The sequence below is a fragment of the Melanostigma gelatinosum genome, assembly GCF_949748355.1.
Source record: "Melanostigma gelatinosum genome assembly, chromosome: 21".
NCBI classification, from domain to species: domain Eukaryota; kingdom Metazoa; phylum Chordata; class Actinopteri; order Perciformes; family Zoarcidae; genus Melanostigma; species Melanostigma gelatinosum.
The window spans coordinates 11,077,172-11,104,471 of NC_136654.1; the positions used below are offsets into that span (position 1 = coordinate 11,077,172).

Consider the following 27,300-nt stretch of genomic DNA (forward strand, 5'->3'; position numbering starts at 1 on the left):
GTTTTGTCAAAGCAGGAAATAACTGATGACATGAATACAAGAGTATGTTCAGAGTAGTTTGCTAACTTTTCCATGTGGTTGAGGAATTTGCTGTGTGTGTGGAGGCAGGTGACTGCCAGGCAGGCAACTTGGATATCAGGCTTGAATGTAATCAAAACGAATACTTGTATAAGAGACATTCTTGTCATGTTAATGACTAGAATGATTTGTTTTCCTAGTTTTGTCACGTTGATGAGAGTCATACAGTCGCCTGCAGAGTACTGCTAGTTTTGCTAGTTTTGCAAGTTTTGCACTTGTTATTCGTGTTGTTTCTGCCCTCAGGCTCGTTCCACCAGGCTGTGTGACGAGTCAGGTCTTGTTGATGAGAGCTGCAGGATGAGCTCAGCACTCTGACATCCAGAATATCAGGCTTGATATGAATGCAACAAGGCACGGCTATTCAACTGCGGTTTCAATTGGGCCAGATTTTAAAAGCGGGGAATGTAGATGAGCCGGACATTTTGAAATGAAAACATGTCTGATGCAGGCACATCACAAAGCTGAAAAAGAGAGCTGACACTACCAGTCTCTTTCTCTCTCTACCAGTTTCTCCCTCCCTCTGTCTCCCCCCTCTCTCTGTCCATCTGTCAGTAGCCAGATGTTTTTTAAAGCGACTCAGCGTGGTCAGAACCACGTCACAGGAGACGTTTAAAGAAGTGATCGTGGTGTAGCTAACCGATCTCTACATCCTGTCTGATCTGTACTGAGCACGAGGCACTGTCAACAGAGATGAGAAGGAAGCCAGATGACTCACTCGTTATACCTCCATACACTATATATGTAGTTTACATACTCTGTCATATATCAGATTTATGTGTGCCACATATGGGCCACTCGCAGGTTACTTCTGGGCCGGATGTAACCCGCAGACCACCGACTGATAAGTGTAGAAGACAATGCAGTCGCTCATCCCTTTTGAATATAACTTGGGCTGACTTTGAGTCCAGCATGAGGCTGCAGCAGAGCCGACTCTTTATAGAGTGCTGAGTAACTCTACTGTATGCGTGTTGACAAATAGTATACACTAATAGATGGTGTGTGATCTGGGTCAGGTGAGGCTAGATGTTGTGCTGAATGTGCTACATTAGTTCTAATCCCTGGCCTGAGTGTCCCGGAGGCAAAATCCCTTCAGCTAGTGAGCCTCACAAAGGGCCGGGACAGCCCGTCATACTGGGTCATCCTGCTTCTCCCCGGGCTCACCGTCTCATTGTCATGCCCAGGACTTGTTATGTGTACAGAAGACAGCCAATGATATAACCGTCACATCCCTCTACCACATTCTACCACAGTATCCTGCACTGATGGAATCTGACCTCCTTGTCTACTGTTTCTGGTTCAGCTTTTGGATCAGGTATTAAAGGTGCTCAACTGGATTTCTTTTTGACTTTACAACTGTGTAGGTGTAGATACAACATCACAGCTATATGTTTAGCAAACGATTATCACAGTGCATTATGGGAAATGTCGGCAGTGTCCATTGTCTCAAACTTATCATATATTTTCCCAAAATGTGATCGCTCTAAATCCTTGTACACTTCGCTCGTTAGTTTTTTGAGTTTCAGAGGAGTTTGGTAAATGAATTGGTAAGGACGAGAGAGGCTGACGATGGTCATGAATCATGATGAAGCTCAGGTTGGTTAGACTCAAAGAGGAGGGAGTCCTTCACTTCATGCATCCATTATCAGACGGGTAGTAAAGGTGAGACGGGAAGTTTGGAGAGACAGGATAACGAGGAAATTACCACAGCTATCACAAGCTAACGTTACATAGCAACTCACGCTAGCCAGCCAGACTGTCAGTAACCGATAGCTTTGCTAGCTTGTCCCAGTTTGTGTCTATTGACATCGTGACGGCATCATAAAGATTGTGGACATGTTGGACATTCATTTCCCTGACCAGACTAGGGGACATAACTCCATGTGTGTACAGTGTGTCATGAGGGGAGGGGTCTGAGCTGGTGACACACTTTCACTGCTAGCCCATTGGTCCATGGGTCTGTCCCTGGCCTAGAAACAAGAACAAAGACACACACACAGTACAGCGTGGATATGCTCACTCATGTACACAGAGTCATCTATCAGCAGACGACAGTGTCTGCTGTGAGTGCTCTCTCATGCATGCTCAGAGGGACTCTCATTCCCAAACCTGCCAGTCAACGCCAACACAATTACACACGCTTCAATACGGACACATGTCTCGTGTGAATTATGGGATTACTGCCACAGAGACCTTTATTTCAGATTTCATGTTTTGCTGTGGTAAAGAGTTTCAAGGCATTTGGCTGTTCCACATATTTCTGTTCCCATCGGCTGACTGTATATATGTGTAGAATATACTGTATAGTGAGTGTTGCACTGATGAAATGTGTCTGCTAGTAGGGTATGCATTCAGTGAACCAGCTGGTCTCACTATCAGCTCACTGCAAAGACACACATGCATTCAGAAATTCCATTTTTTTTTAATTCCAAGAGAGAGAACATTTTAATGCAGATAACAACAAACCGTTGCTATTATTAACAAATATAATGTTTGTTTTTGTAGCATGCAACCTATTTATCCTACACAATAGGGTATTGGTTACAGCTTATCTTCAGTAACACGAAACCATCAGATTTAGGATAGACTGGTCGAGGACATGAGTGTGATCTTTCTTCAATGTTGCATTTGAACAAATGGTGTCAGACATGCTGACACTGAAGCTACCTCACTGTCTGCAGAATGTTGAGGAGCAGACATCATTGGTGTTGTTAGTGTTAATAGTTCAGCTAGTTATGTGCCGATTGGATATGCATTGTGATTCAATAGTACTAATAGGACCAGCTAATGTCTCAGTGTGTACAGCCTGTCTACCACTCGTATTGTTGACATGTCTCGCTCTCTCTCTGCTCAGTCATTCAGCATGGATGAGATAGTCATAGCAGGGATATCGGGCCGTCTGCCTGAGTCCAACAACCTGGAGGAATTCTGGGAAAACCTCATCGGTGGTGTGGACATGGTGACGGAGGACGACCGGCGGTGGACACCAGGTGAGACCCCTCATACAGCTGGATTTGGTTGATTGTTCATTTCTGTGCTGCATGAAACAGAACTGGAACAGAGAATGACAGTTCTGATTGAATGGTAATTAGATTTGGAATACACTCCTGCGCTGTGGTAGTTCCAGTCAGTATGTGCTCCTCCAACACAAACGGCAGCTACAGTGACATGACTTGTCAGTGTATCCCTGTCAATCATCCCTTCTGACCCACTAGAAGTTTGTGGTGGTATCTACAGAGACCCTGCCCGCTTTTCTTCTTATTTTGCTGTGTGCTGGATTCTTCTGGGTGTCAGCAGAGAGCCTTTTGGCCCCACATGGTGTTATACCTCCAGCAGATCACAGGGTGTGTGCAGTGTTAGCAGTGGTGTTTGATGAACAGTGTGTTGTTACATCACTGTGTGTATTTATGTGCTTTAGTGTGTTTGCGCTCTGTGCTGTGTGCTGCTATCAGTGTGTCAGTTTGACCGAGCAGAGCCACGCACGGAGAGCGCAGACGCACGGAGAGCGCAGACGCACGGAGAGCGCAGACGCACGGAGAGCGCAGACGCACGGAGAGCGCAGACGCACAGCGACCTGATGCAGCTTCGTTTCGGCTGCATTCATTCAAAATCTGGCATGCGGCACCTTTCCTCAGGGTTGTGCAGAGTTGAGGGGGTTCTCTTTCTCTCACTCTCACTCTCTCACTCCTTGAGCCGAATAGGGGGAGCCAACTTTAAATGCTGTGTGTTTTACAAAGAACAACCAACAATGCTACGTACATCGTATACCTTTAAGGATAAGACCAGGGCCCTGTACTATGAAGCCAGTTCAACATGTCCAGGGTTCACTAACCCTAACAACCACGACCCCATGAAAAGTCCTACATTGCTGGTTATCCACTCTGTAAGTCAACCAGGGCTGCAGTTGAATAGTCCTTTTTGCTTAGGAAGGTTCCTAACTGAGTGAAATGACCCGGAAGTATCTAAGTGTTTGAATTCTCTAAATGCTAAGGAAAGGTGCTTCAATGCTTCCTTTATTAGCTCCTTTAGCAGAGGAAACACTGGACCTTCCTTTACGACAGGAAAGTAGATCATTCCGCCCCACAGTTCCTTGAGGCGGAAACCTTTATGTGACGCACCATTGGACCGTCCATGACAAACAATGTGTTTATCTTACACAGGTTTAACAATTATACTCATACAGTCATACAGTAGTGGGATTCATGTTGATGAATATGAACAGACATTAACAATCCCTACGTTTCATTTCACATGTATTTATTTACTTTACACATGTAACAAATAAGTAAAAAAAACAAAAAAACAAGCAAGGCCTACGATAGATTATTAAACTGTTAAAAGCATAATATAACCGACTGGTTGAGTCTACATTATCAATGTCAATCTGGCTGTGAGGTGTTCACTTAAAGGGCTGGGGTTTGCAGCATATGATGTGGACAAGTCTGCTGTCAGCAGAGCAGCGCATTCTACAAACGAAAAGAAAACTATGATATTAGACAAATACCAAAAAGTAAAACTCATAATTCAGTCTGAAAGTATCACAGTTGAAACTGTGTGAATGCCTAAATTAACTGATTTATGATGTCACTGCTTCATCTAGAGCACGATAGATCAGACAATAATTACACTTCGTTAAGTTAATGTGTTGCTGAGATGTATTTTTATGGCGTGTATGACAATATTGTAGCGTCATTCATTCAACGGCAACTCCAGCAGTGTGAGACGGACATGGGGGCTATTAAAGAATAAATATAAAAACATAAATTGTAATTAATTTAATTCATTATGGGGCTGAAATATTGTCACACATGCCATAAGAATACAACTGCACATGAATTTAATATAATACACACATGTACAGTCAGATCTATGGTGCTAGAGGAAGCCGTGATATTATAAGTCTGCTCATTTACACAGTTGGGGGTTTTCTGCCAGCTGTCCATTTTATCAGTTTAAACTGTGCTGCTTTCAGTCTCAATTATGTGTTTAACTTTTTCATATTTGTGTAATATTATCTAAAGATCCATGTATCAAGCTGTAATTGGTCGGTTGGCGCTAGTCCAGTACCCTGATTTCACCCAGTGTAGTTTACTGGCAAAATGCAGGCTGGTCACAGTGCGGTACTAGCAGGAGCTAGCATGGCTAGCCGGCTAACAAGAGCAGTCCATAAGTCATTTGTTAAAAGTAGTTCCTTATACAGCTGCCACTGATCTCTATTCTCACACACGGAACAGCTCAGGAGGTGTTTACCAGCTCTCTCAGTCCAGGTCGTTTGGAGGAGACAGTAAACCACTCATGAGCTCAGCACCTCCACTGTCATGAGTAGAAATAAGTAGCACACTGATGAATGCTGCTCTCATTACGGTTACAGACTGACTGTGTAGCGCGCGGGGGACGGGGACTCCAATAGACTATAAGCACCAATGTAGACGTTGCTTCCTGGAGGCTGGGTAAACACATGGATGGTAAACATGGCGCCATGTTGTCTTTGTTCCTGTGAATGAGGTTACATCACACAATGCCGAGCTTCCATTCCTGAGGCATTCCCCTCTGGCCTTAACATGTTTTATACTTGTTTTTCTCGTTTTACATTTTTTTGATTTGAACAGAACATGAATTTTAAATGTTTCTTGCAAAAATAAGTAACTTAAATGTAAATATAAATGCCATGTTTTAGCTGCTTTACTTTTCATTTTCATTTTAAATGTTCTGGTCACATGTTTTATGATAAAATAAATGATATCAACAGGTTTGTTAGAGCTCAAACACACAGTGTGTTTTGTTGAGTAACGCTGAATTAAAACATTTTGTGGTGTGAAGGAAAGTGGAAGCTCGACTAAGGTTAGCCTAGCTTAGCATAGAGTCAGGAAGCTGGGGGAAACCTGTCCAAATTTAAACAATACACCTACCAACTCTGCTGACTCATTTACACAATAGATCTCATTTAACCCTTTGTTTGGATCAAGAAATACATATTTATAGCACGTAACTCAAACTCCGTGTATCCATCCGCCCTGTACCTCTGTGCAGCATCTCTGACTGTAGTCATTGAGCTTCAATCGCTAACATACTGACAGAGTGACCTCTTATCCGTCTCATTGATACGGTTAAACTCTTCCTCACTTTAAACGATAACGGAGTGTTATGACGTGTGTGTGTTGAGCTACAGCGCTGCTGGACAGGCTCTGCATTGAGACGTGCAAACAGACATAACGACGGAGGCTCTGTGCAAAAACAAAAGCAGCCGACATGTAACAAATTTGTAACTTATGCCGACATGTTGTCACTGGTGGTGTGTGTCTGTGCTGAGTGTGTAGTTTTATATCAGATGGCTGACCAGAGGAATCATGTTGTGCTGTGGTTAAAGTTCCAAAGTGATCCACCAGGAATGTGTGCTTGCATGGATTTGATTGGCCAGTGCGGCGCCTAGCCAGAGGCCCGGAGCCCTTTGTTCCTAGACTGGACTCATTCATAAGAATGAGGGGGCTGATGTTTTTCACACGGGTCTGAACGGGGCCTCACATTAGTTGGTCCTGACGAAAAAAAAGTACAAATAAAATGCTGAGAATCAGCTGTTAGCAGCTTCACTCCCCCAAAAGTTGATCCCCGTGCATTCTATATCATTCCACTAAACTATTTGACGTATTATTGGCGTCCCTTTTGTCTCTCCCTCATTTCTCTGCTGTCCCACTCTTTCCGATCCTCCCTCTCTGTGAATATAAAACCATCCCTCAGTGCCTGGCAACCATCCTGAGCACACATTCATGTGCTGAAAGGGTTTGACTGAGCCAGTTTAGACCACACACAGGCATCATGGGCGAGTCGGGCCAACAGAAAGGGAAAGGGAGTCCCTGCAAACTGAAAAGAGGACTGATGTACAGCAAGCTGGTTATGTGTAACTAGAGGCAGACCGGTAGTCTTTTGAGGTTCTCCTGAGCTGCACTGCTGTCCGTTTGAACAGCAGTCGAAGAGTAACGAGCAGAACCTCCTCAGGGTGCAGGCTTACTGAGCGCCACAGTCCAGGTGGCTCCAGATCTAGCGTTAAATAGGTGTGAGCGTAGTTCATCCTTATTCCTCTTTAAAACAGTCATCATATGGATACTATCACAAGTAATTGTTCAACATCCGGGGAAATTAACGTTTCGCCGTCCTTCTGAAAGTATGATGAGACATGAGAAGCTGTCCTGTCTGTGTTTTGAGCTGGAGTCACATGGTGGTTATCTGAGCTCCCGCCAACGTGACAAAAACAAATCCATACGTCAAAATGATACAAGTCAAAAGGACATGTGTTTTTAGAGGGAGTTGTGCTGAAAACAATTCTTGTTAATAACAATGATGCATTTTATTTGTATAGCGCTTTAAAAGGCACCTTACATGGGAAAACAGTAAGAGAAACGGTGAAATCCACAACGTAAAAAAACAATCCCAATGATGGAAGGAGGGGGAGCAGATTTAGACTGGTGGTTTTGAGTGCAGGTTTAAAGGAGGGGAGAGGGGAGAATGTTTGAGGTGTTTGGGGAGAGGGGAGCAATGGAGAAGGCCCCCCCCCCCCCAGGTCCGGTGCTTGGGCCGAGTGAGAGGGGCGACGGTGGATCTGAGGTTGTGGGTAGGGGTGTGTCGGTGCAGGAGGTCCGTGAGTTCGCTGACCAGACGTCCAACTTTGCCTGGGATCCTTTTTAAGCTGTCAAATATCTGTTAAACACTAAAATGACCCAATAGTCAACTTCACTCCCAAATTGTCCCAGTTTTAACCACAATTAAAATAATCCTAATAATATTATACTTGTTTTCAGTTCATACATGGACGCTTATCATGTTGTGTCCCACTCCTTGTTACCTACACTGACTCTGCACCAAGCGCCCACATTCAACACTGATTTGACAGCCATCTGAAACGGGCCACTCATTCTTATGTTATAGCCTGAAAGTTACGTTCAGTCTCAAACTGACTTCTCTCCTCTCTTGCTCTATTCTAGGTCTGCATGGTCTTCCAAAGAGGAACGGTAAACTGAAGGACATCAGCCACTTCGATGCAGCCTTCTTCGGAGTCCATCCCAAACAGGCCAACACCATGGACCCCCAGCTCCGTCTCATGCTGGAGATCGCCTACGAGTCCATTGTAGATGGAGGTGAGGAAACCGAAGAGAAAAGCTAATCTGTGATTTAGTTTAAGAATAGCTCGTTATGTGAGTGAGTCAACACTGTTGAAAACCGATGACATGTTGTGACGCAGGACTGAACCCGGCCGCACTGCGCGGCAGTAAGACGGGCGTCTACATCGGGGTGAGTGGCTCGGAGGCTGGCGAGGCGTTGAGCAGAGATCCAGAGGAGCTGCTGGGCTACAGCATGACGGGCTGCCAGCGCGCCATGTTGGCCAACAGACTCTCCTACTTCTTCGACTTCAGCGGTACGCACACACTCATTCTCTGGCTGTTAGTTTGATGCTGGTCTAGTAACAGACCAGCTCTGTAGCACACACACACAACGGACTATGCGGGAGACATCACAGGCCATCTTTGCACTTTTTCTGTTCAAATCAGGACTATTTTATCAGCACTAAACCGCAGACTCCAAGACGGAGTCCTGCTTATTGCAGTAGATGTTTCTCACCCAGCACATTATGTCTTAACAGCTGTCTCTTCCTGGTTTGATTCCAATGTCATTCATTCATGTTTTTCTTTCTCCTAATCCCAGACTTCACACTGACGTTACATACACATACACATGAATACTCGCTGTCTGATATTCTCCCAGTGTCACTTGTTTTTAACTTGCTGCTGTGTGGCTTAGAACTCTGTTTAGTGGTGGTCCTCCTGCATCAGTGCACATCTGGATCCAACGCTGCCACCATGTGGTGAAATGTGGTTGAGCTCAGAGCTCCTGTTATGCAAGCTACTACAAAGTGTTCATGGATTCCACGGTTTAAGAGGATCCTCTTCCAGTCCTCCCCATATCCATACAGAACATGTTCCATGTCATGTTCTTTCTCTCCTGTTATCTTCATTGAGTCTTTTCACTCTTGAACTCATTGTGCAGTTCTAACCAGTGTTGGATTCCCTTCAGCATAGATATAGTATATAGTAACAGTGACAGATCCTGTTTAGTAAGGAGCCACTGGATCACTTTGAATGAACTTTATTCACTGGTCATGGGTCTGTCTCACTGATGTACAGTGTTGTACAAATCATCTTATACACAGCTGACAGAATTCCACTGACGTCCGCATCATTGTCTTCCAGCAGACCTGGATCATGATGTAAATGCAGATTTACCTTTACTACACGTCCACTGTTTGAGTTCACTAGTTTGAAGTCAATTCAGTCAACTCCACTGTTTGAATGCCCTCATGAACTCCTGGGTATCCTGTTCTGCAGATATGGTCTAATCCTCCTCTCGTCTCCTCTCCTCTCCTCCAGGCCCCAGCACGGCCATCGACACAGCCTGCTCTTCTAGCTTGCTGGCTTTAGAAAACGCCTTCCACGCCATTCGCCAGGGCCACTGTGATGCTGCTCTGGTGGGGGGGGTCAACCTGCTGCTCAAGCCCAACACCTCGGTGCAGTTCATGAAACTGGGCATGCTGAGTCCTGAGGGCACCTGCAAGTCCTTTGACTCATCAGGTCTCTACTTGTTTGCTCTCCACCGTCTCTGGCTATCGAATAAAGGCTTTAGTTTTCAAATCTCTGGCTCAGATTAAGTATAATCTTATATGATTTGAATATTATAATTATTAACTACATATAAATATTTCCTCAAACTGGACCTCGACTGGCTGGCTGATTAGTTTGAACATGAATTCATAACTATTAATCATACATTATTTATGTTTAAAACTGACAAAAAAATAATCGTTTTTTTTGGTTTTGAATTGTGCTTGAGGTCCCCTTTGAAATATTGCACAACACTGTTAATCCAATGTGTAATGTATAACTTACACTTGTGTGTACCTATACATGGTTTATACTTCTATCAGGAAATGGATACTGCCGCTCTGAGGCTGCAGTGGTGGTGCTGCTGACCAAGCGGTCGGCGGCTAAAAGGGTCTATGCCACGGTGGTCAACGCTGGCAACAACACAGATGGATACAAAGAGCAGGGTAAGGACGCACACTGACATCCCAGCACTGAACCTGTAGAGTACTGTATGCTATTAACCAGTTAAATTGAGTCAGCAAGCCGTTCAGCAGCTGAAGTAAACTCTTCTGCTCTGCATGAACCCCAACATCAGGGAAGGGTGGAGTCACCTGCTGGTTCAGATTGTTCCACGGGGCCTTCACCGACTCTACGTATTACCAACATGTCATGCACTCCTTCCAGTTTACATCCAGAGTCATTTAGATCATCTGGAAGAACTGTTGGTCACCTTACTGCTTTTGTTTCTTGATTTGTTGGCCCTATTTTACTGATACCACTGAAAACAATTCTAGTTTTCCTTAAAGCAATATCCATATCCATATAGAGAACAGCATCTTTAGTTGCACACGTTCTTGTAAGGTCTTTGTTGGGTTCATGTGTGACCCAGCGATCTGAGAGTAGGTCTGTGATGTGACCGTGTGAGTGCAGTAACAGTTCTGTGTGGTGCAGCACACCTGTCCTGACACCTGTCCACTCTCGGTTCCTCAGGTGTAACGTTCCCTTCAGGTGAGATGCAACAGAGGCTGGTTCGCTCTCTGTACCAGGAGGCGAATATATCTCCAGAGCAGGTGGAATACGTGGAAGCCCACGGCACAGGAACAAAGGTCAGTGCTCACAGCAGTCCAGGTTCAGCCTGTTTTCAGTGCTGCTCTCTGCGTCACAAGACAGATACTTGATAAGAAGATGACAAATCACTGTCCAGGAGGGTCTGACCTTTGTGGCTTCTCTGCGTGCAGGTTGGCGACCCACAGGAAGTGAACGGCATTGTCGGTGTCTTCTGTGAATCAGCGCGAGAGCCTCTGCTCATGGGCTCCACCAAGTCCAACATGGGCCATCCCGAACCGGCCTCTGGTCTGGCTGCTCTGGCTAAGGTGAGAGTGACAGCTCTCCTCTAATTGGCTGCTCTAAAGATTCAGAACAACACTTTTTGTTCTTTTGCAATGTAATTCTTATTGATATGTTGTGACTAGACGAAGTGTCGTGGTAGCCTCTTCTAGTCTGCAGGACCTCTGTGTCTTTTGTAGAAAAATAGTGTGGGAGTAGAACACGGATTCCCATTTAAATCATCGTAGCTGGCTGGTCAGAACAGCAGCCATTTCTATGTGTACAGTTGCAAAGAACATAGCAGGCTTCTTCCGTATAAACCGACTTGGGGAAAGTCGCACTCACGGCAGCATGAAGAATTGGAGAATTAGGGATGCACTTTCTTCCTGCCTCTTCTGGAAGACATTCACACGAAAAGTGACAAGTAGATGTGTTACTTCTTCACAGGAGGTGATAAACATTTGAGAGAAATATATTACAGTGATCATAACTGCAGGAAACATTTCCAAAAAGGAAGGAGGCCCCGAATTGACTAAAGAGAAAAATAGTAGATAACGAGCAGCGTCGTCTCTTTGTAATTTCTTGCTCGTTTTTCACCCCACACAGGTGTTGCTTTCTTTGGAGCGAGGACTCTGGGCTCCCAACCTGCACTTCAGCTGTCCTAACCCTGACATTCCAGCCCTCTCCGATGGGCGGGTTCAAGTCGTTGACCGGCCTATTCCCGTCCGAGGCGGCATCGTAGGCATCAACTCCTTTGGATTTGGAGGTTCAAATGTTCACGTGATCCTTCGTCCTGCTGAGAAACCAACCGACGAGACCGCGCCACCCAGGACGGTTCCCAGGCTGCTCCAGGCCTGTGGGCGCACAGAGGCCGCCGTGGAGGCCATGCTCCAGAAGGGGAAGGAACACACAGCAGATGACAGCTTCCTGTCTTTGCTGAATGAGCTTTCAGGAGCTCCTGCTGCAAGTATGCCCTACCGAGGTTACACTCTGATGGGCTCTCAGAGCGACGTCAAGGAGGTGCAGCAGGTGCAGGCCACCGCCAGGCCGCTCTGGTACGTCTGTTCAGGTGAGTCATCCGACAAATAAACAGCTGCATGAATTACAGGTTCCAGTCTGTTGTTGGGCTTTTGTCATCCATAGAGCAAGATCCTTACGCCTTTATTTAAATTTGTCATAACACAAATTAAATTCCATTTACCTGAATCGTATTGTGGAGAAAGCAGAAATCCCAGAGACGAATGTCTCAAAACCTGAACACAAACCAAAATGATGTGTGTGGAGCGACACGTATCACCAGTGCAAAGTGATGATTAGTCCTTTGGGTGAACCGACCCATGAAACGGTTCTGTAGAACCTGGGCACATGGAATGGTTGCTAAAGTCGACTGTCATTTGTCTATTGGGATTGTTGGCACATTGTTGATACTGCCCGCTCAGACAATAATAACTATTGATGTCTCTAATGGGACTGTTGATGAATTCAGATCTCCTCAGACAGATGGGCGTGTTGCTGGATGAAAGTGCGTGACAGTGTGTTGCATTGACAGGTATGGGAACACAGTGGGCCGGTATGGGCCGCAGTCTCATGCAGCTGCCAGACTTCAGAGAGTCCATCCTGCGATCAGACGCAGCCCTGAAGGAGACCGGCCTGGTTGTGTCTCGCCTACTCATGGACGCAGATGAAGCCACTTTTGAGGACACTGTTCTCTCCTTTGTCGGCCTCGCCGCCATACAGGTAGAGCACGGACACCGTGATTGGTGTAGGAACCATGGCTAATTGGTGTCATTTTTACATGGACTGCAGGGTAGGACTCTTCACACAAAGTGCTGATGTGACTATTTGACTATTATTGTGAGTTACAGATTTGGAATCTAAAAAGATCCACATGTACCTATGAGCTTACTGATATCCTGCTAAATCTCAGAGGTGATTTATCTCAAGGGCTTTATCCTGATATAATATAATCATAACGGCCGTTTAAACCATGTTTGAACCTGTTTCAAGGGCTGCCTCAACCACAGGAAAGGGTTTGCCACCTGTTTTATTCTTATTTATATTTATTTTCCTTTGCTCCCTCTTATTATCTAAAACGTAATGTCCTTACTGGGATCTTTAAAAGTCCTGTGTGTAACATGTATACATCCTTGTCACATTCATTTTGATGCATTGTCATGTAAACTGGAGCAGCGACGCCTCATTGAGATTAAAAATCTCGCTTTCAAGAGGGTCCTGGCCCACATAGGCAACACTAACTTTGAGTTACACGCAACCAACACTAAGCAAAACCCGATTAAACGGTGTGATTATATAATCATGAATAACATGTGTGTTGTGTGGCTCATTCCAGATAGCTGAGATCGATCTGCTCACTAAGCTGGGCCTGCAGCCCGACGGCATCGTGGGCCACTCGGTGGGAGAGCTGGCCTGTGGCTACGCTGACGGCTCCCTCAGCCACACCGAGGCCGTCCTGGCTGCCTACTGGAGAGGCCGCTGCATCAAGGAGGCCAACCTTCCTCCAGGAGGCATGGCTGCCGTCGGTAAGAGATTCTTCACCGTATTTCAACAGCTGCTATCATGAAATCTTGAATAAAAACCTCTTGAGTCCAAGTATGTCAACTGTCTGTCTGAAATGAAGTTCAGTTTTATTGGCCTGGAAAGAAGGCTTTCACAGTTTTGACTTTTATGTTGACCTGTTCAAGCTTCCAGACAGCAGAAAGACCATGTCTGGGATACACTCGCCAATACCAGATGCAGCATTGTAGACCGTATCAGAGGAGTTTCTGATACTGGTATCGGTATCAGAACAACTCAGTTATACCGGCCTGGCTGACGTTATCGGTCAAGCTTTTATTTTTCTGTTGATTCATTATTTGGGGTTTTCATAAAATAAATTCAATAATTTATCTGTGTGAAGCATATACAGCAGCTCATTTTTGTCTTCACTGACCTCATTTATTGTAAACTGCCGATGCATGTCTTCTTGCTCCACAAAACACAATTGTTGCATAACTCTTCCCTTGGTGCTTGCTGTGTTTGTTCCAGGGTTGACCTGGGAGGAGTGTATGGCTCAGTGTCCTAAGGGAGTGGTCCCAGCCTGCCACAACTCTGAAGACACAGTCACCATCTCCGGTCCTCAGGTCAAACATTCTATCAGACTTTGTCTTTTATAGCACACAGAGAACCTGCGTTTCACATACTCTGACCACTCCGAATTTAAACATTTTATTTCCATTCACTCACATGGTGTAGGTTCTGTACTTATGCTTGTTTTTCAGGGTCTGTGTCCTAGAAATTGTAAAGTTAGGGAAACTTTGTAATGTACTTGATACTTTCATGAGAAGACATTCATGTTCACAGTTATTTAACTGAGCACTGCAGATTTGGAAATTTGTGCACATAGCAAACCTAAAAGAGCTTCCCTGTCAGATTGAATGTGTAACAGCTGTTTCTGAGGGACGACAGCAGGAAGAAGAATGTAGTCGATGGCCAAAAGCTAGTTGTGAACTATTTTAGCAGTAACGACACAAAAGATTGCAGGATGCTTCAGCAATGTAAAAAAGTGTCCGGTTGTACCAGCACAATAGCAAGTCTATTATCTAATCTTATCTAAGCTTGTAGTTTTCCCTGGTGCAGGGTGTTGTGTTTTGATAGGTGTATGTGTGTGTGTGTGTTTGTTTCATCAGGAAGCAGTCAGTACATTTGTGTCCGAGCTGAAAGAGCAGGGAGTGTTTGCAAAGGAGGTACGCAGCGCTGGTGTGGCTTTCCACTCCCACTACATGGCCTCCATCGCTCCAACCCTGCTGGCTGCCCTGAAGAAGGTACCAATCTCTGCTCTGTTTCTACAGCATACAGCAGTGCAGCTCCTGCTGTTACAGTGATGCCCACTGGGGAAACTGGGAAACACATTCTCACTTCCATCTAGTGTAGTTTATATATGAAATGCACAATTTTTGCTACGTTATTGTTATTGGCTTGTTTATTGCAAATTAATGAATAATGTTTTGACATATTTTTCAAAAGGTTCTTACTCTATATTAGCTGCTTTATATCTAAAACCTTTGTCTTTCTTCACTGTCAGATTCTCATCATTATCATAAAGTATTTGAATATTGTGTGTAGGTGATCAAGGAGCCACGTCAGCGTTCTCCCCGCTGGGTGAGCACCAGCATCCCTCAGTCTCAGTGGGACTCTCCTCTGGCTCAGTACAGCTCGGCCGACTACCACGTCAACAACCTGGTGAGCCCCGTGCTGTTCCACGAGGGCCTCAGTCTGGTGCCTGACAACGCCGTGGTGGTGGAGATAGCTCCTCATTCTCTGCTGCAGGTACGCACTCACTGCAAGTTGTTGATGCACCACGAAGCACATAAACACTTCCTGGCTACTGAACTGTACTTTGACAGCTTCTTCGATCTGTCCGATGTGAACTACGGACGTCAAATGACACAACAGAACAGTTTGATATATTTATTTAGAATCATTGTATTATATTTAGATAAGTCATCAGTTAGCATCTCTCCTCCCACAGTCTGCAGGTGACTAACAGGTTAGGACAGCTCTGCAGCTCTCCTGAGTAGCAGCAGAGATGGGAGTCATTCCTAAAGTTAACAAAGTTGATAGAATACGTTTATTCCTAGGCCTAAAAGTAGGACCCGACTCAGTGAACCTCAATGACTGCTATTAAAGCTGAGCCTGCATCTTCTGAACTTAACATCTTCCACACATGATGTCTGCACAGGCCATCCTGAAGCGTAGCTTGAAGCACACGTGTTCCATCCTGCCCTTGATGAAGAGAGGCCACACCAACAACCTTGAGTTCTTCCTCTCAAACATTGGCAAAGTCTACATGAACGGGTCAGTAACTGCCTCACTCTCTGTGCGTTTGGTGACTATTGTTTTTTTTGCTCGTGGAAGCACTTTCAGAGAGATAAGAATTATTTTTGAATGCTCCCCTTTAGCATCAATGTGGATGGTAACGCCCTCGGCCCAGTGGTGAAGTACCCCGTGCCGGTCGGTACCCCTCTCATCTCCCCCTTGGTGCAGTGGGACCATGCCCAGACCTGGGATGTCCCCAAGGTAGAGGATTTTTCCTGTGGCTCAGGAGGATCCAATTCAGCCACTGTCTATAATATCGGTGAGAAGAGCACATCGAGATAAAATGCAGTTCTGCATCTGCCCCCTTGTGTCATATGAAGACACGGTGAGACAGCGCTTTCTCTTTTCATTTCATCATTTGCCCAACAGACATAAACCCAGAGTCTGCAGACTACTACCTACTTGGACACTGTATTGATGGGCATGTCCTGTACCCGGCGACGGGTTACCTGGTGCTGGCATGGCGTACCTTGGTGAGAAGTCTGGGGGTCGTCATGGACAGCACCCCTGTAACCTTTGAGGACGTCACCATCCACAGGGCCACCATCCTGCCAAAGAGCGGTGAGAGCCGAGCAGCAGGGCTGTGAGCAGGGGGTGGTGGAGGGAATGGGGGGGGTTGAGTCTCTGATGGCCTCTCTGACTGCCGCTCTCGCTCTCTCTTCTCAGGCTCGGTCCAGTTGAAGGTGCACCTCATGCCTGCCACCAACAGGTTTGAGGTTTCAGAGAATGGAAACCTGGCTGTCAGTGGTATGTAGTTTTTATACAGACAGACATCCTCACCTTGTTATTGTAATGTTTCATAACAATTATTAGAATTTCATAGTATTTTATTTTAGATTGAACTTAATTCATGATGTTTCCATGGAACACATGTAACCAGCGTTTATGCAGCACCATAAGCGTCAGCCAGCAGTTCCAATGAATGATATGATAGTGAGCGTCAGTGTCCCACTAACTCTAGACTCCCTCTGCCTCTGGTGTAGTAGCTGCAGTGAGTGCTTGTTATTTACATTCCCACAATGGAAAAGTGTAAGGCAGCTAGTTGGACCAGGGCCCCACTTTTCATCAAGTCTTCCCACTAATCTCTGCCTTCTGCTCTTGTTCCTCATGTGATTTCCAGGTAAGGTGAGCATTCTGGAGGACGCAGCCCTTGATTCATTCCATAATCAGATAAGTCAGCAAGCTGCCAACAACGATGATGACCCCAAAATGAAGCTTACAGCACATGATGTCTACAAAGAGCTGCGACTGCGTGGCTATGAGTATGGAAAGACCTTCCAAGGCATCTTGGAGTCCAACAATGCAGGTGTGTTTGTGTGTGTGTGTGTTACTTTGTACTGTTACCTTATTGTTTTTGTTATTGTAAAAAAGACAATAGTTTAACACGGCACTGTTCTCATGTATTTCACCACATCGCTCTGGTATTCTGCAGTGTTTTTGCTGATTGGCAGCTGTCATGTGTTTGGCTGTTTCCAGGAGACAGCGGCAAACTGCAGTGGACAGGAAACTGGGTGACCTTTCTGGACACCATGCTGCAGATGATTGTGGTCGGGCTGTCGGGGCGTAGTCTGCGTCTGCCTACCAGGATCCGCTCAGTGTGTGTTGATCCAGCTGTCCATCTGGAGAAGGTCCGCCAGCACACTGATGGAAAACAAGGTGTGTGTTATCATTCTAGTCCAAACTGCACAACCCGTGGCGATCCCCTTTCTCCCCCTCAAACAAGCATGTGTGACGCGAGACTGAACTCTTTGCAGGAGACAACAAAGAAAGACGTTCTCACGTTACGTTTGCAGCTTCAAACTGAATCTCTATGGTTTGAAGTTCAGTTTCTTTCCTGAGTCCCTGTTTGTGCTTTTAAGATGCCTAATCTCTTGGTTTGATGTTTGCTTTCAGTGTATAGGAGTTGTGTTAAATTGCTGGTGATGAAAACCTACCATTTCCTGACTTTGTTGCTTCATAATTAAAGCTTTTAAATAACAAAATAACGGGAGACTTTTCTTGTAAAGAATTTATCCAGCGTTCACAGCCGCTCTGTTGACCACTAGTCACAGCCACGATAAACCCGCTGCTTTTGAAGGAGCAGTTTGTAGGATTTGGTGGCATCTAGTGGTGACGATGCATCCAATACTCCTCCATTCACCTGTCCCTTGTCAAATGTGTTGGAGAACTTTGGTAACTTTTCTCTCTCATTCCCGTAGCTATGGATGTCCGCGTAAACCGTTGCCTCGACAACATTGTTGCCGGTGGAGTCCAGATTTGCGGTCTCCACGCCACTGTGGCCCCCCATCGACAGCAGCAGCAGAGCCCCCCCACCCTGGAGGAGTTTGTGTTTGTTCCTTATATGGACACAGAGTGCCTGACAGCCAATGGGACACTTGCAGAGCAGCTGAGGCTCTGTAAAGGTACAGCAGACTCACTTTTCATCCCTTTAGTTGACAGTTTTCTTTTTTTTAAATCATTTCTGAAGCTATTTAAAAGAGGTATTTAATACACACCTTTTCACGCTTTAATTAAAACAAAGAGTGTGTGTATATTTTTGAGATTACATCTGCCTCCACATGTCCTTCTAAGTCTTTGTCCAACTCAACAGGTTTGACCCATAGACTGCAGAAAAAGTTGGCCCCTCACGGTGTCAAGCTCTCCATCCCCGGACTGCAGGGGGAGTCAGACGGCCCACTTCCCAGCCCCGAGCCCCCGGAGCCCGGCCTGGTGCGGCTGCTGGCCCTGCTCTGCGGCCTGGAGCTGAACGGGAACCTCCGATCCGAGCTGGAACAGACTGTGGAGAAGGAGAGGGCGTGTCTGCTGCAGGACGGCCTGCTGCAGGGCCTGCTAGACAGCCCAGCCCTCAGACACTGCCTGGACACCACCATAGAAAACAGCACACCCGGCAAGATCAAAGTCCTGGAGGTAAGACTGAATAAAGACACAACAGAAGAAATTGGGCAAATTTAATCCAAATGCAATATCAAATCTCAGAATATATACAGTCTTCAACCTCCTTCACCGCTCTGCCCATTACCAGGCTCTCTCCAACGATGGCCAGCTCTTCTCTCGCATGGTAGCGCTCCTCAACATCCAGCCCATGCTGCGTGTGGACTACACCGCCACGGCGACCAACCTGGACCTTCTCAGCCCTCACCAGGCCACACTGGAGGAGCTGGCGGTCTCATCAGCTCAGTGGGACCCCGTGACAGGCCCGGCTCCTGGAGGCGTGGTAGGCGGGGCAGACCTTGTGGTGTGTAACCACGCCTGGGGCCCTCTCAGGACGGACCCTGCACTCCTGGTGGCCAATCTGGCTTCTGGAGCCAAACAAGGGGGCTTTGTTCTCCTCCACACGCTGTTGAAGGGAGAGACTCTGGGGGAAATGGTTGCCTTCCTCTCTCGCACCACTCAGAGCAGCAGTAAGCGAGGACTGCTCACACAGGTCAGTGGAGACAGCATCCGAATCACCTCATGATAACTGTTTTACCCTTCTGTTTTAACAGAAGGGTAAAACAGTTAGGAACTGTTTTACCCTAACACACGTAATCCTTGTGCATCTTATAGAAAGTCAGTTTGATGGAAGCATCATTATTTGAGTGCGAGGATATGATCTCCCTCTTCTCCCCAGGCTGAGTGGGAGAAGGTGTTCTCTGAGGCCTCCCTCAGCCTGGTGGCTGTCAGGAAGTCCTTTTATGGCTCGGCCCTTTTCCTGTGCCGCTGCCGGTCTCCAAGCAAACAACCCGTTTTCCTACCTGTGGATGGAACCGACTACAAGTGGGTGGAAACACTCAAGGTGGGTTCCATGTCCTTCTGTGTTTCTCTGGCTTTTGTCAAACAGTGACCTGAATATCATTTTCCAAGTCAGAATAACCGGTAACGGGGAGTAGAAAACCGTTGTGGCTTCAGTCACCATTTACAAACGGGGCATTAGTCATAACTGTGTGTTCCTGTGTGGTTGTGTGCTGCAGGCGACGATGGCAGAGTCAGACTGTCCAGTGTGGTTGACTGCCTCTAAATCCCACTGCGGCATTGTGGGAATGGTCAATTGTCTACGTCAGGAGCCAGGTGGCAACCGAATACAGTAGGACACATTCTCTACCATAACACACGCAGCCACAACTGGGCCACGATATATCTTTTAATATCTATTCACTGAAATGTGAAGTCGTTATTTTATTTACTGATTTTAAATGTTCTTTAACTTTGGTAAACTTTGCTTCATAATGAACAGTTTAGTCAGTTCGTGATGCCGCACTCACATTGTGGATCAAGCAGGTTTGAAAAGTAAAACTTGTCTGTACTTTGGTATTATAACATCACATCATTCACTGTGTGAGCCTCTTGTACGTCGCTGTTGTCTCACTTATTTATCCATGTATTGGGTCAACGTAATGGTGTTTGTACTGTGCCTCCTCTTTATGTTACCAGCTGTGCATTCGTGTCCAATCTGAACAAGTGTTCATCAGCGCCGAGCCTCCAGCCGGCCCACGAGTCCATGCAGTCAGTGCTGGATGGGGATCTGGTCATGAACGTGTTCAGAGATGGACACTGGGGCGTCTTCAGGCACCAGCTCATCACTCGAGGTACCAAAACATCAAACGGTCCCTTATTCTGATTGTTGTTAGTAGTTCTATCTGCTAGTCTGACTACAGACGTGTTGTAGAACAGAGGTGGCATAAAAGACATGAACAAAGTTAGAACTAACAAGTCAACTTTGGAGGGGAAGTAGCATGTTTCACCTGTCAAACTTCAACAGTTTGGTGAACCAAGCTCTATTTTAGAAGTGTTAGTGGAGCGATAGCAGAATTCATTCCTATATATTAACATTGATTTCAGGTTTTTTTTCTCAACATAACTGTTGCAGCAGTACTGGTCAGCTCTGCCTGCACATGTCCCACTGTGTGGCCTAATGCAGCGCAGCATACACTTACCCCGAGGAGTTGAATGTTTAGAACTTCCCCTCAGAATGGTTGATGTGCTCATGGCTTATGGTTCCATTGAAGCATTTATCCGTGTCTTGTGCTCGTCAGATCTAAATGAAGAATTGACGGAGCAGGCCTACGTCAATGTGTTGACTCGAGGTGACCTCTCCTCTCTGCGCTGGATCGCCTCCCCGCTCCGCCACTTTGTGTCCAGCAACCCCAACGTGCAACTGTGCCGCGTCTACTACAGCTCTCTCAACTTCAGAGATATAATGCTGGCCACCGGCAAACTGCCACCAGATGCTATTCCAGGTAGAGTGTGTAGAAGACCCACAGCAAGAAATGTAGCACTTCAATCTCCGTTCTTGTAACAAAATTAACCGTCAACATCTTGTTGCACTAAACTACACAGTGTGTGAAATAACAGCGGCCAAATTGCGACCCTGTTCCCCTGCCCTTACTTCTCCTGCTTATCACACACCATTTAGGTGACCTAGCTCTGCAGCAGTGCATGTTGGGAATGGAGTTTTCCGGTCGTGACCCCTCGGGTCAGCGTGTGATGGGGCTGCTGCCTGCCAGAGGCTTGGCTACAAGTGTGGATGCTGACAAACGCTTCCTCTGGGATGTTCCCTCCAGCTGGTCAGTGTCACATGGTTAAATATGCTGTGTGTACTTTTACATCTATCTCTGTGAGGACAGTGATTGAGTTTTAGACCTTCAGAGTGAGGACATTTTAGCCGGTCCTCACTGCTTCAAAGGCCTGTTTGAGGGTTCAGATTTTGTATGAAGGATCCGGTCAGAATGATGTTTAGTCAGGCATTTAGTTATGATGGTTAGGGTTAGGGAATGCATCATGTCAATGAGTGTCCTCACAAAGATAGAAGAACAGGGGTGTGTGTGTATATGCTTTTACAGCTATTTTTGTGAGAACTAATTAACTAAGTTTCTGCATGGCTGCTCTCGCAACAGCATGAAGGATTGTTACTTTATACGATATAACGGCAATAATTCTCCGTGTGTGTGTAGGACACTGGAGCAGGCGGCCTCGGTGCCGGTGGTCTACGCCACGGCCTACTACTCTCTAGTGGTGCGCGGCAGGCTCCGCCCCGGAGAGACTGTTCTCATCCACTCAGGGTCAGGGGGTGTTGGCCAGGCTGCCATCGCCATAGCACTCAGCAAGAGCTGTAAAGTCTTCAGCACCGTCGGTTAGTATTGACACTCACATTACACACTGTCATCGGCATTTCTTAGCAAAAATCCCTACCTTTTTTTTTTTATCAAATATTAAATGATGTTCTTCTCTTACAGTAATTATGACATGTCAAGTATCTAATAATTGTGAGACTTAGTGTATTATGAGTCATAGATATAACTAAGAGATAGAATGTGATAGAAGCTCCTTTAACCCTTTGGGGTGCATCACCAGGCTCGGTGGAGAAGCGGGCCTACCTGCAGGAGAGGTTCCCTCAGCTCTCACCAGATTCCTTTGCTAACTCCAGAGACTCCTCTTTTGAACAGCACATCCTGCTCCACACAGAGGGCAAAGGTCAGACAGCTCTCTCTGTAGCAACCAGTTGTGGTTGACGAACCATGCTTCACACTGTTTCAACATATTCTCTCTGTAGGATTTCTACAATAAGAGCCACCTCTTTAAAAAACAACAGCTTTGATGTGTCTTTGTTTGTCGAACAAGCAATCACTCATTTCCACTCTGTGTTTCAGGTGTCGATGTGGTGCTGAACTCTCTGGCTGAGGAGAAGCTACATGCTAGTATTCGCTGCCTGGCCAGACATGGAAGATTCCTGGAGATCGGCAAATTCGACCTGTCCAACAACTCCCCACTGGGTCAGTAGGAGGCCTCGGGCTCACACACTCAGCCTTATTCATAGTAACAGTTACTCCTTTCATTTCTGAAATAGACTTCCAAATATATAAAAGGCAGTTATTACATGTTCCTCTATACATCAGGAGAAATAGCCCACTTGTTTCTCAAGTGTTACCATGGCAGCAGATTGTTCCGGCTGTGCTTGATCTGCAGCATCATGTTGTCGTCATCTCTGCAGGCATGGCTCTGTTCCTGAAGAACGTGGCCTTCCACGGCATCCTGCTGGATGCTCTCTTTGAAGAGGGCAACCGGGAGTGGGAGGAAGTGTCCCAGCTGCTGAAGGAAGGCATTCTGGGAGGTGTAGTCCAGCCTCTAAAGACCACAGTGTTTGAGAGGGACGAAGTGGAGGAAGCGTTCAGATACATGGCTCAGGGCAAACACATTGGCAAGGTCCTCCTGCAGGTCAGTGTGAGGATAACTGAAGTCCCTGTTAATGAATGAATAAAACATAAGGGATAATCCCAGATGTTCTCTGTTTCTGATTAAGTTCACATACTTGTTATGCAACTATGACTACAGCATGTACCTCTCTTCACACAGGTCTGTCATGAGGACAGCGGTTCAGCAGTCCAAACTGCTCCCACTGTGTCTTTTCCAGCGATCTGCCGCACCTTCTGCCCCCCCTCCCACTCCTACATCATCACCGGTGGACTGGGGGGCTTCGGTCTGGAGCTTGCTCAGTGGCTGACAGAGAGAGGAGTCCGCAAACTGGTGCTGACCTCCAGATCCGGCATCAGGAATGGTAAGGCACCGTGACCTGAACGTGCAGAAGGAGCTCAAGTATTTAAAGCACAAACAACACTGGTATTGTCTGGAAACATAGCCTAGTAAAAGAGGAGAGCAGCAACCATTTCAGTGTGATATAAAGCTACATCAGTTTTTAATGCTTCATACATTTCTGTTACAAAATGATTCTAACACAGTATTTAAAGGATGGAAATGTTTAGGTGTTATTCCTACACTCCACCTCTGGCACGGTGGTTAACTGGCTTTCACAGCTGATAACAGTGTTCATGTTCCCTGGTGCTGGTCCACACTGGGTGTGTTGATCCTGGTGTGAAGGTGTTATTAATATTCTACCTACTCATCATGGTGCTGTTGGGATCTAAAGGAGCGTGTTTGGGTTATCAGCATTTAAGAAACTGAATTCTTGACATCAATAGAATTATTGATGTATGTAACAATTGTTAATGATTATTAATAACAACGGGGCACCACCCTGCGAACAGGGACCAATAACCAAACGATAAACTAAGTCTCATAATTAGTGTCACTCATAATGTCAATAGTCTGCGTATGGCTATACATTCAGTGACAGTGAAGGTTTTTAAGTTCGAGCACAGGCTACTACATACAGTCTTATCAAATACATATGCACAAGTAATCACAGACGACTGCTCCTTAAAGTATAACAGAGTTTATTAAATCAAAATAATAAATGATCAAATCAATTAATATTGCAACCAACAAACGTTATCATACAATTTTATATGCCTAAACTAAAGTGTGTGTGTGTGTGTGTGTGTGTGTGTGTGTGTGTGTGTGTGTGTGTGTGTGTGTGTGTGTGTGTGTGTGTGTGTGTGTGTGTGTGTGTGTGTGTGTGTGTGTGTGTGTGTGTGTGTGTGTGAGAAAAGGAAGGAGAGTCTTACAGCTACCGCTAAAGACTACAAAGATGGCGGCGTCGAGTGACGCGGGCCAAAAGGGGAGGGGCCTTGAGATACTACAGCTAAACTACCACCAGATGGCGGAGTCGAGTGACTCGGGCAAAATGGCGGTGGGACTGCTGTATGTAATCACGTGTGCCGATGCACACGTGTTGTGAGGCGATCGTTTGAACGGGGTTTCCCCAGGGGCAGAGATAGGAGCTGTGTGTGTTCGTGTTACGGAAAACACGAGGAATAAAAGGGGAGAGAGAGGAATCAGAGTTTCTGTGTGCGATGTCGCGTTGTAGTGAAAATGAGGATCGCCGATCGTATCTCACACAAGTTGCCGTTGTCGCTTCGCGAACTGACGACACTTATGCCCGATAGTCGTGTTTCCACACTTCACTCACAGAATCGATTCAAGGAAATAGAGCAAGAACAAAAATGAAATCAAATAATCCCAAAAGCAACAGTCAAACAGTTAATACACAAATACAGCGGAGCTTCTCTGCTCCGTAATGATTGCGCAATACCTCCGTATCACGTGACAGTAACCTAAACACACAAAAACACGGGAATATCAACGTATAAATGAATGGCCTGAATTAAACTTAAGTTAATTTAAGCTAAGCTATGCCCAGATACCAAGAATCGTACTTGTCGTTGCAACGTTGAAGTGTATTCGTGGCAAAGTGGTCCTTTTTTTCCTCGCCAGGAAGGGGGCAAGGCTGCTTGCAGCGCCGCCGTGCAGCGGGCGCTGTGCCGTCGTGGCGTGAGCTCGCTCTGGAGCGAAACGCAGACGTGATCTATCCTCGCTGCAGGGAGGGTGATCTAACTTCGGCTGACGGCGTGGTCCGTGCGTCTTACCGGGAATCGTCGGTGAAGGAGGGAGGATTGGTCGTCTTTCCTTCGCCAGAATGTGTGCACCAAAAGAAAAAGAAGCAAAAAGCGGAGAACGGATCGCTGATGCGGATTCGTCTCGGGGGCTGAGTGGGCCTTTACTCAGCGTGGAACACGGCTGTTTCGTCCAGCGAAATGGCTTGTGACCTGACAGGGTTTGAGGCGGGGTGAAGGGCCGTTGCTTCCTCGTGGCCAGCGTCGCGCTGGCGGAGGGAGGAGAGGCCGATGTGTCTTCATGTGTCCAAGACGAAGGTCCGGGCGAAGAGAGCGTTGTGTGCTCCCTGTTCGACGGAGTTCGAAGGGAAAAAGCCTTGAGGTGTGATCTGCAGGCAGTTTTGTAGACCAGTGGTTGAACCACAGGGGTCCTGGGGTCTCTTGGCCTTCGGCCAATGAGATTGCAGCGGTGCATTCAGGTGACTTAGGAACCATAGTTTTTTTTGGGGGGGGGGAATTCACACCCTCGTGTGAAATTCCTTTGCTCTCATCAAACTACAAATCAGGATGAAACCTTTGCTTGAGAAAGTGAAGGCCTGATTCTCTTTGTTCACAGCACATGTTGAAGCCATATGGTCAGACCCCAACAGTGCGTTATCTGGAAAGGCTCGGGATAAGATGCACAGAATGACCAATGTTACTGTGTTATACTGATACTATATGAGTTTTCATGACATCAGAAAATGAAAGGAAAGAATGTAAAATAAGTTTCACTACACCTACCAGATACGTTCCTGTAGGAACAGTATAGAGGACCAAGGATAGCAAGTGAAGTTGTTCTGTTACCAGCAGTGCTTGTGCTTTAATGCATCCCTGCTGAATAATACAACACTTAAAGACAGACAAGAATCACATTTCCAGTTGTATTGGAGAGGTTGAGTCAGCCACCGTTTGACAGCGTAGGAGGTCATGTCCTTATTTCTGAGTTGACAGAATGAGGAAAGTACGATAAGTTTGTGATGATGCTCAGTGATCTGTGTAAAATTCTGGTCAACCCTGATGAAGCTCATGATGTCAACCCACGCAGCTCGTTGCTTGTAATTAGCTCCACCTTGTCAGTCTGGTTACCATTGGCTTCACACACACCACCATCCAACTACAGAGGCCATGGTGTCTCTTCACCTGAGTTTATGGATCACTGGGCTGTTTTAAACCAATGAAATTGACCAGTGTTTGTGGCCTTCCATGAACCGCTAATAACTTCCTGTAGATGTTTGATTGGGCAAACTCTGATTCAAAGATATCTTAAGATCTGTCTGTACTGCCCGCGATACAACCCTGGAATCATGGACGATCCACACTGTGTACCATGTGACAGTAACTCGGCTCTTGGTGGTGCTGGAACTAGTTTGCTTTACAGTTTTCACTTTTGTAATTGTGTCTAGGTTACCAGGCGAAGCGAGTGCGTGAATGGCAGAGCCGAGACGTGGAGGTGCTGTTGTCGACCAATGATGTCAGCACGCTGGAGGGAACGGAGCGACTCCTCGCTGAGGCCGGCTCTCTGGGCCCAGTGGGCGGGGTCTTCCACCTCGCCATGGTAACGCATCATCAGTCTACTTTCAGTGACTTTTAAAATCTGAAATCATAAACTTTTTGTTTTCTGCAAATGTAGAAAATACCGGCTATGAACATAATGTAGAACTCAGAAATGGAGTAGTGAGACCATCCAACGGCGCTGAAGCCTCTCAAGGTTAGCGTGTAGCTGAGCTTAATGGACATGTTGTTCCCTGCTGTGATCTCTCTGAGCTGTCCTCATCCTTGTTTCATACATGATTAAACGTCAGAGTGTTAACACTGCTAAAGGTATTGTCAAGATCCAATATTCACACGGATCTAAATAAATACGAATACCTTTTTTCCATTTCAAAATCCCAAATAATCTCTAATTTTAGCCACGCTAGCATCGTGGCTTGATGGCGATGTCGGTCGGTCGGTCCACCACTTTGCTGACTGACTGAAAGATCTCAGTAACTATTGGATGGATTTCCATTATTTCTGCTTTCATTCATAGTCTATATAGAGGCCTCATGAAGCTTGCTGATTTGGCATATTTTGTCCTTTTTAGTGAA

At 46.1% G+C, this 27,300-nt stretch overlaps 1 protein-coding gene across 2 annotated transcripts in view; it reads left to right on the forward strand.

Moving 5' to 3' along the window:
* fasn (fatty acid synthase) overlaps positions 1-27,300 on the forward strand; it is a 36,863-nt gene that overhangs the window by 738 nt on the left and 8,825 nt on the right. For both annotated transcript variants that reach the window (XM_079292871.1, XM_079292872.1), the window contains exons 2-34: positions 2,930-3,065; positions 8,052-8,204; positions 8,309-8,482; positions 9,492-9,692; positions 10,046-10,168; positions 10,695-10,810; positions 10,943-11,077; positions 11,637-12,099; positions 12,580-12,767; positions 13,381-13,570; positions 14,076-14,170; positions 14,717-14,851; positions 15,153-15,356; positions 15,769-15,884; positions 15,989-16,164; positions 16,275-16,466; positions 16,572-16,652; positions 17,026-17,211; positions 17,382-17,561; positions 18,104-18,307; positions 18,496-18,812; positions 18,928-19,329; positions 19,516-19,680; positions 19,856-19,968; positions 20,316-20,470; positions 20,918-21,121; positions 21,298-21,448; positions 21,836-22,014; positions 22,236-22,355; positions 22,532-22,654; positions 22,873-23,096; positions 23,235-23,436; positions 26,617-26,768. In XM_079292871.1, coding sequence (XP_079148997.1) covers positions 2,939-3,065; positions 8,052-8,204; positions 8,309-8,482; positions 9,492-9,692; positions 10,046-10,168; positions 10,695-10,810; positions 10,943-11,077; positions 11,637-12,099; positions 12,580-12,767; positions 13,381-13,570; positions 14,076-14,170; positions 14,717-14,851; positions 15,153-15,356; positions 15,769-15,884; positions 15,989-16,164; positions 16,275-16,466; positions 16,572-16,652; positions 17,026-17,211; positions 17,382-17,561; positions 18,104-18,307; positions 18,496-18,812; positions 18,928-19,329; positions 19,516-19,680; positions 19,856-19,968; positions 20,316-20,470; positions 20,918-21,121; positions 21,298-21,448; positions 21,836-22,014; positions 22,236-22,355; positions 22,532-22,654; positions 22,873-23,096; positions 23,235-23,436; positions 26,617-26,768 — 5,946 coding nt within the window. In that variant the 5' untranslated portion in view covers positions 2,930-2,938. The remainder of the gene's footprint in view (positions 1-2,929; positions 3,066-8,051; positions 8,205-8,308; positions 8,483-9,491; positions 9,693-10,045; positions 10,169-10,694; positions 10,811-10,942; positions 11,078-11,636; positions 12,100-12,579; positions 12,768-13,380; positions 13,571-14,075; positions 14,171-14,716; positions 14,852-15,152; positions 15,357-15,768; positions 15,885-15,988; positions 16,165-16,274; positions 16,467-16,571; positions 16,653-17,025; positions 17,212-17,381; positions 17,562-18,103; positions 18,308-18,495; positions 18,813-18,927; positions 19,330-19,515; positions 19,681-19,855; positions 19,969-20,315; positions 20,471-20,917; positions 21,122-21,297; positions 21,449-21,835; positions 22,015-22,235; positions 22,356-22,531; positions 22,655-22,872; positions 23,097-23,234; positions 23,437-26,616; positions 26,769-27,300) is intronic.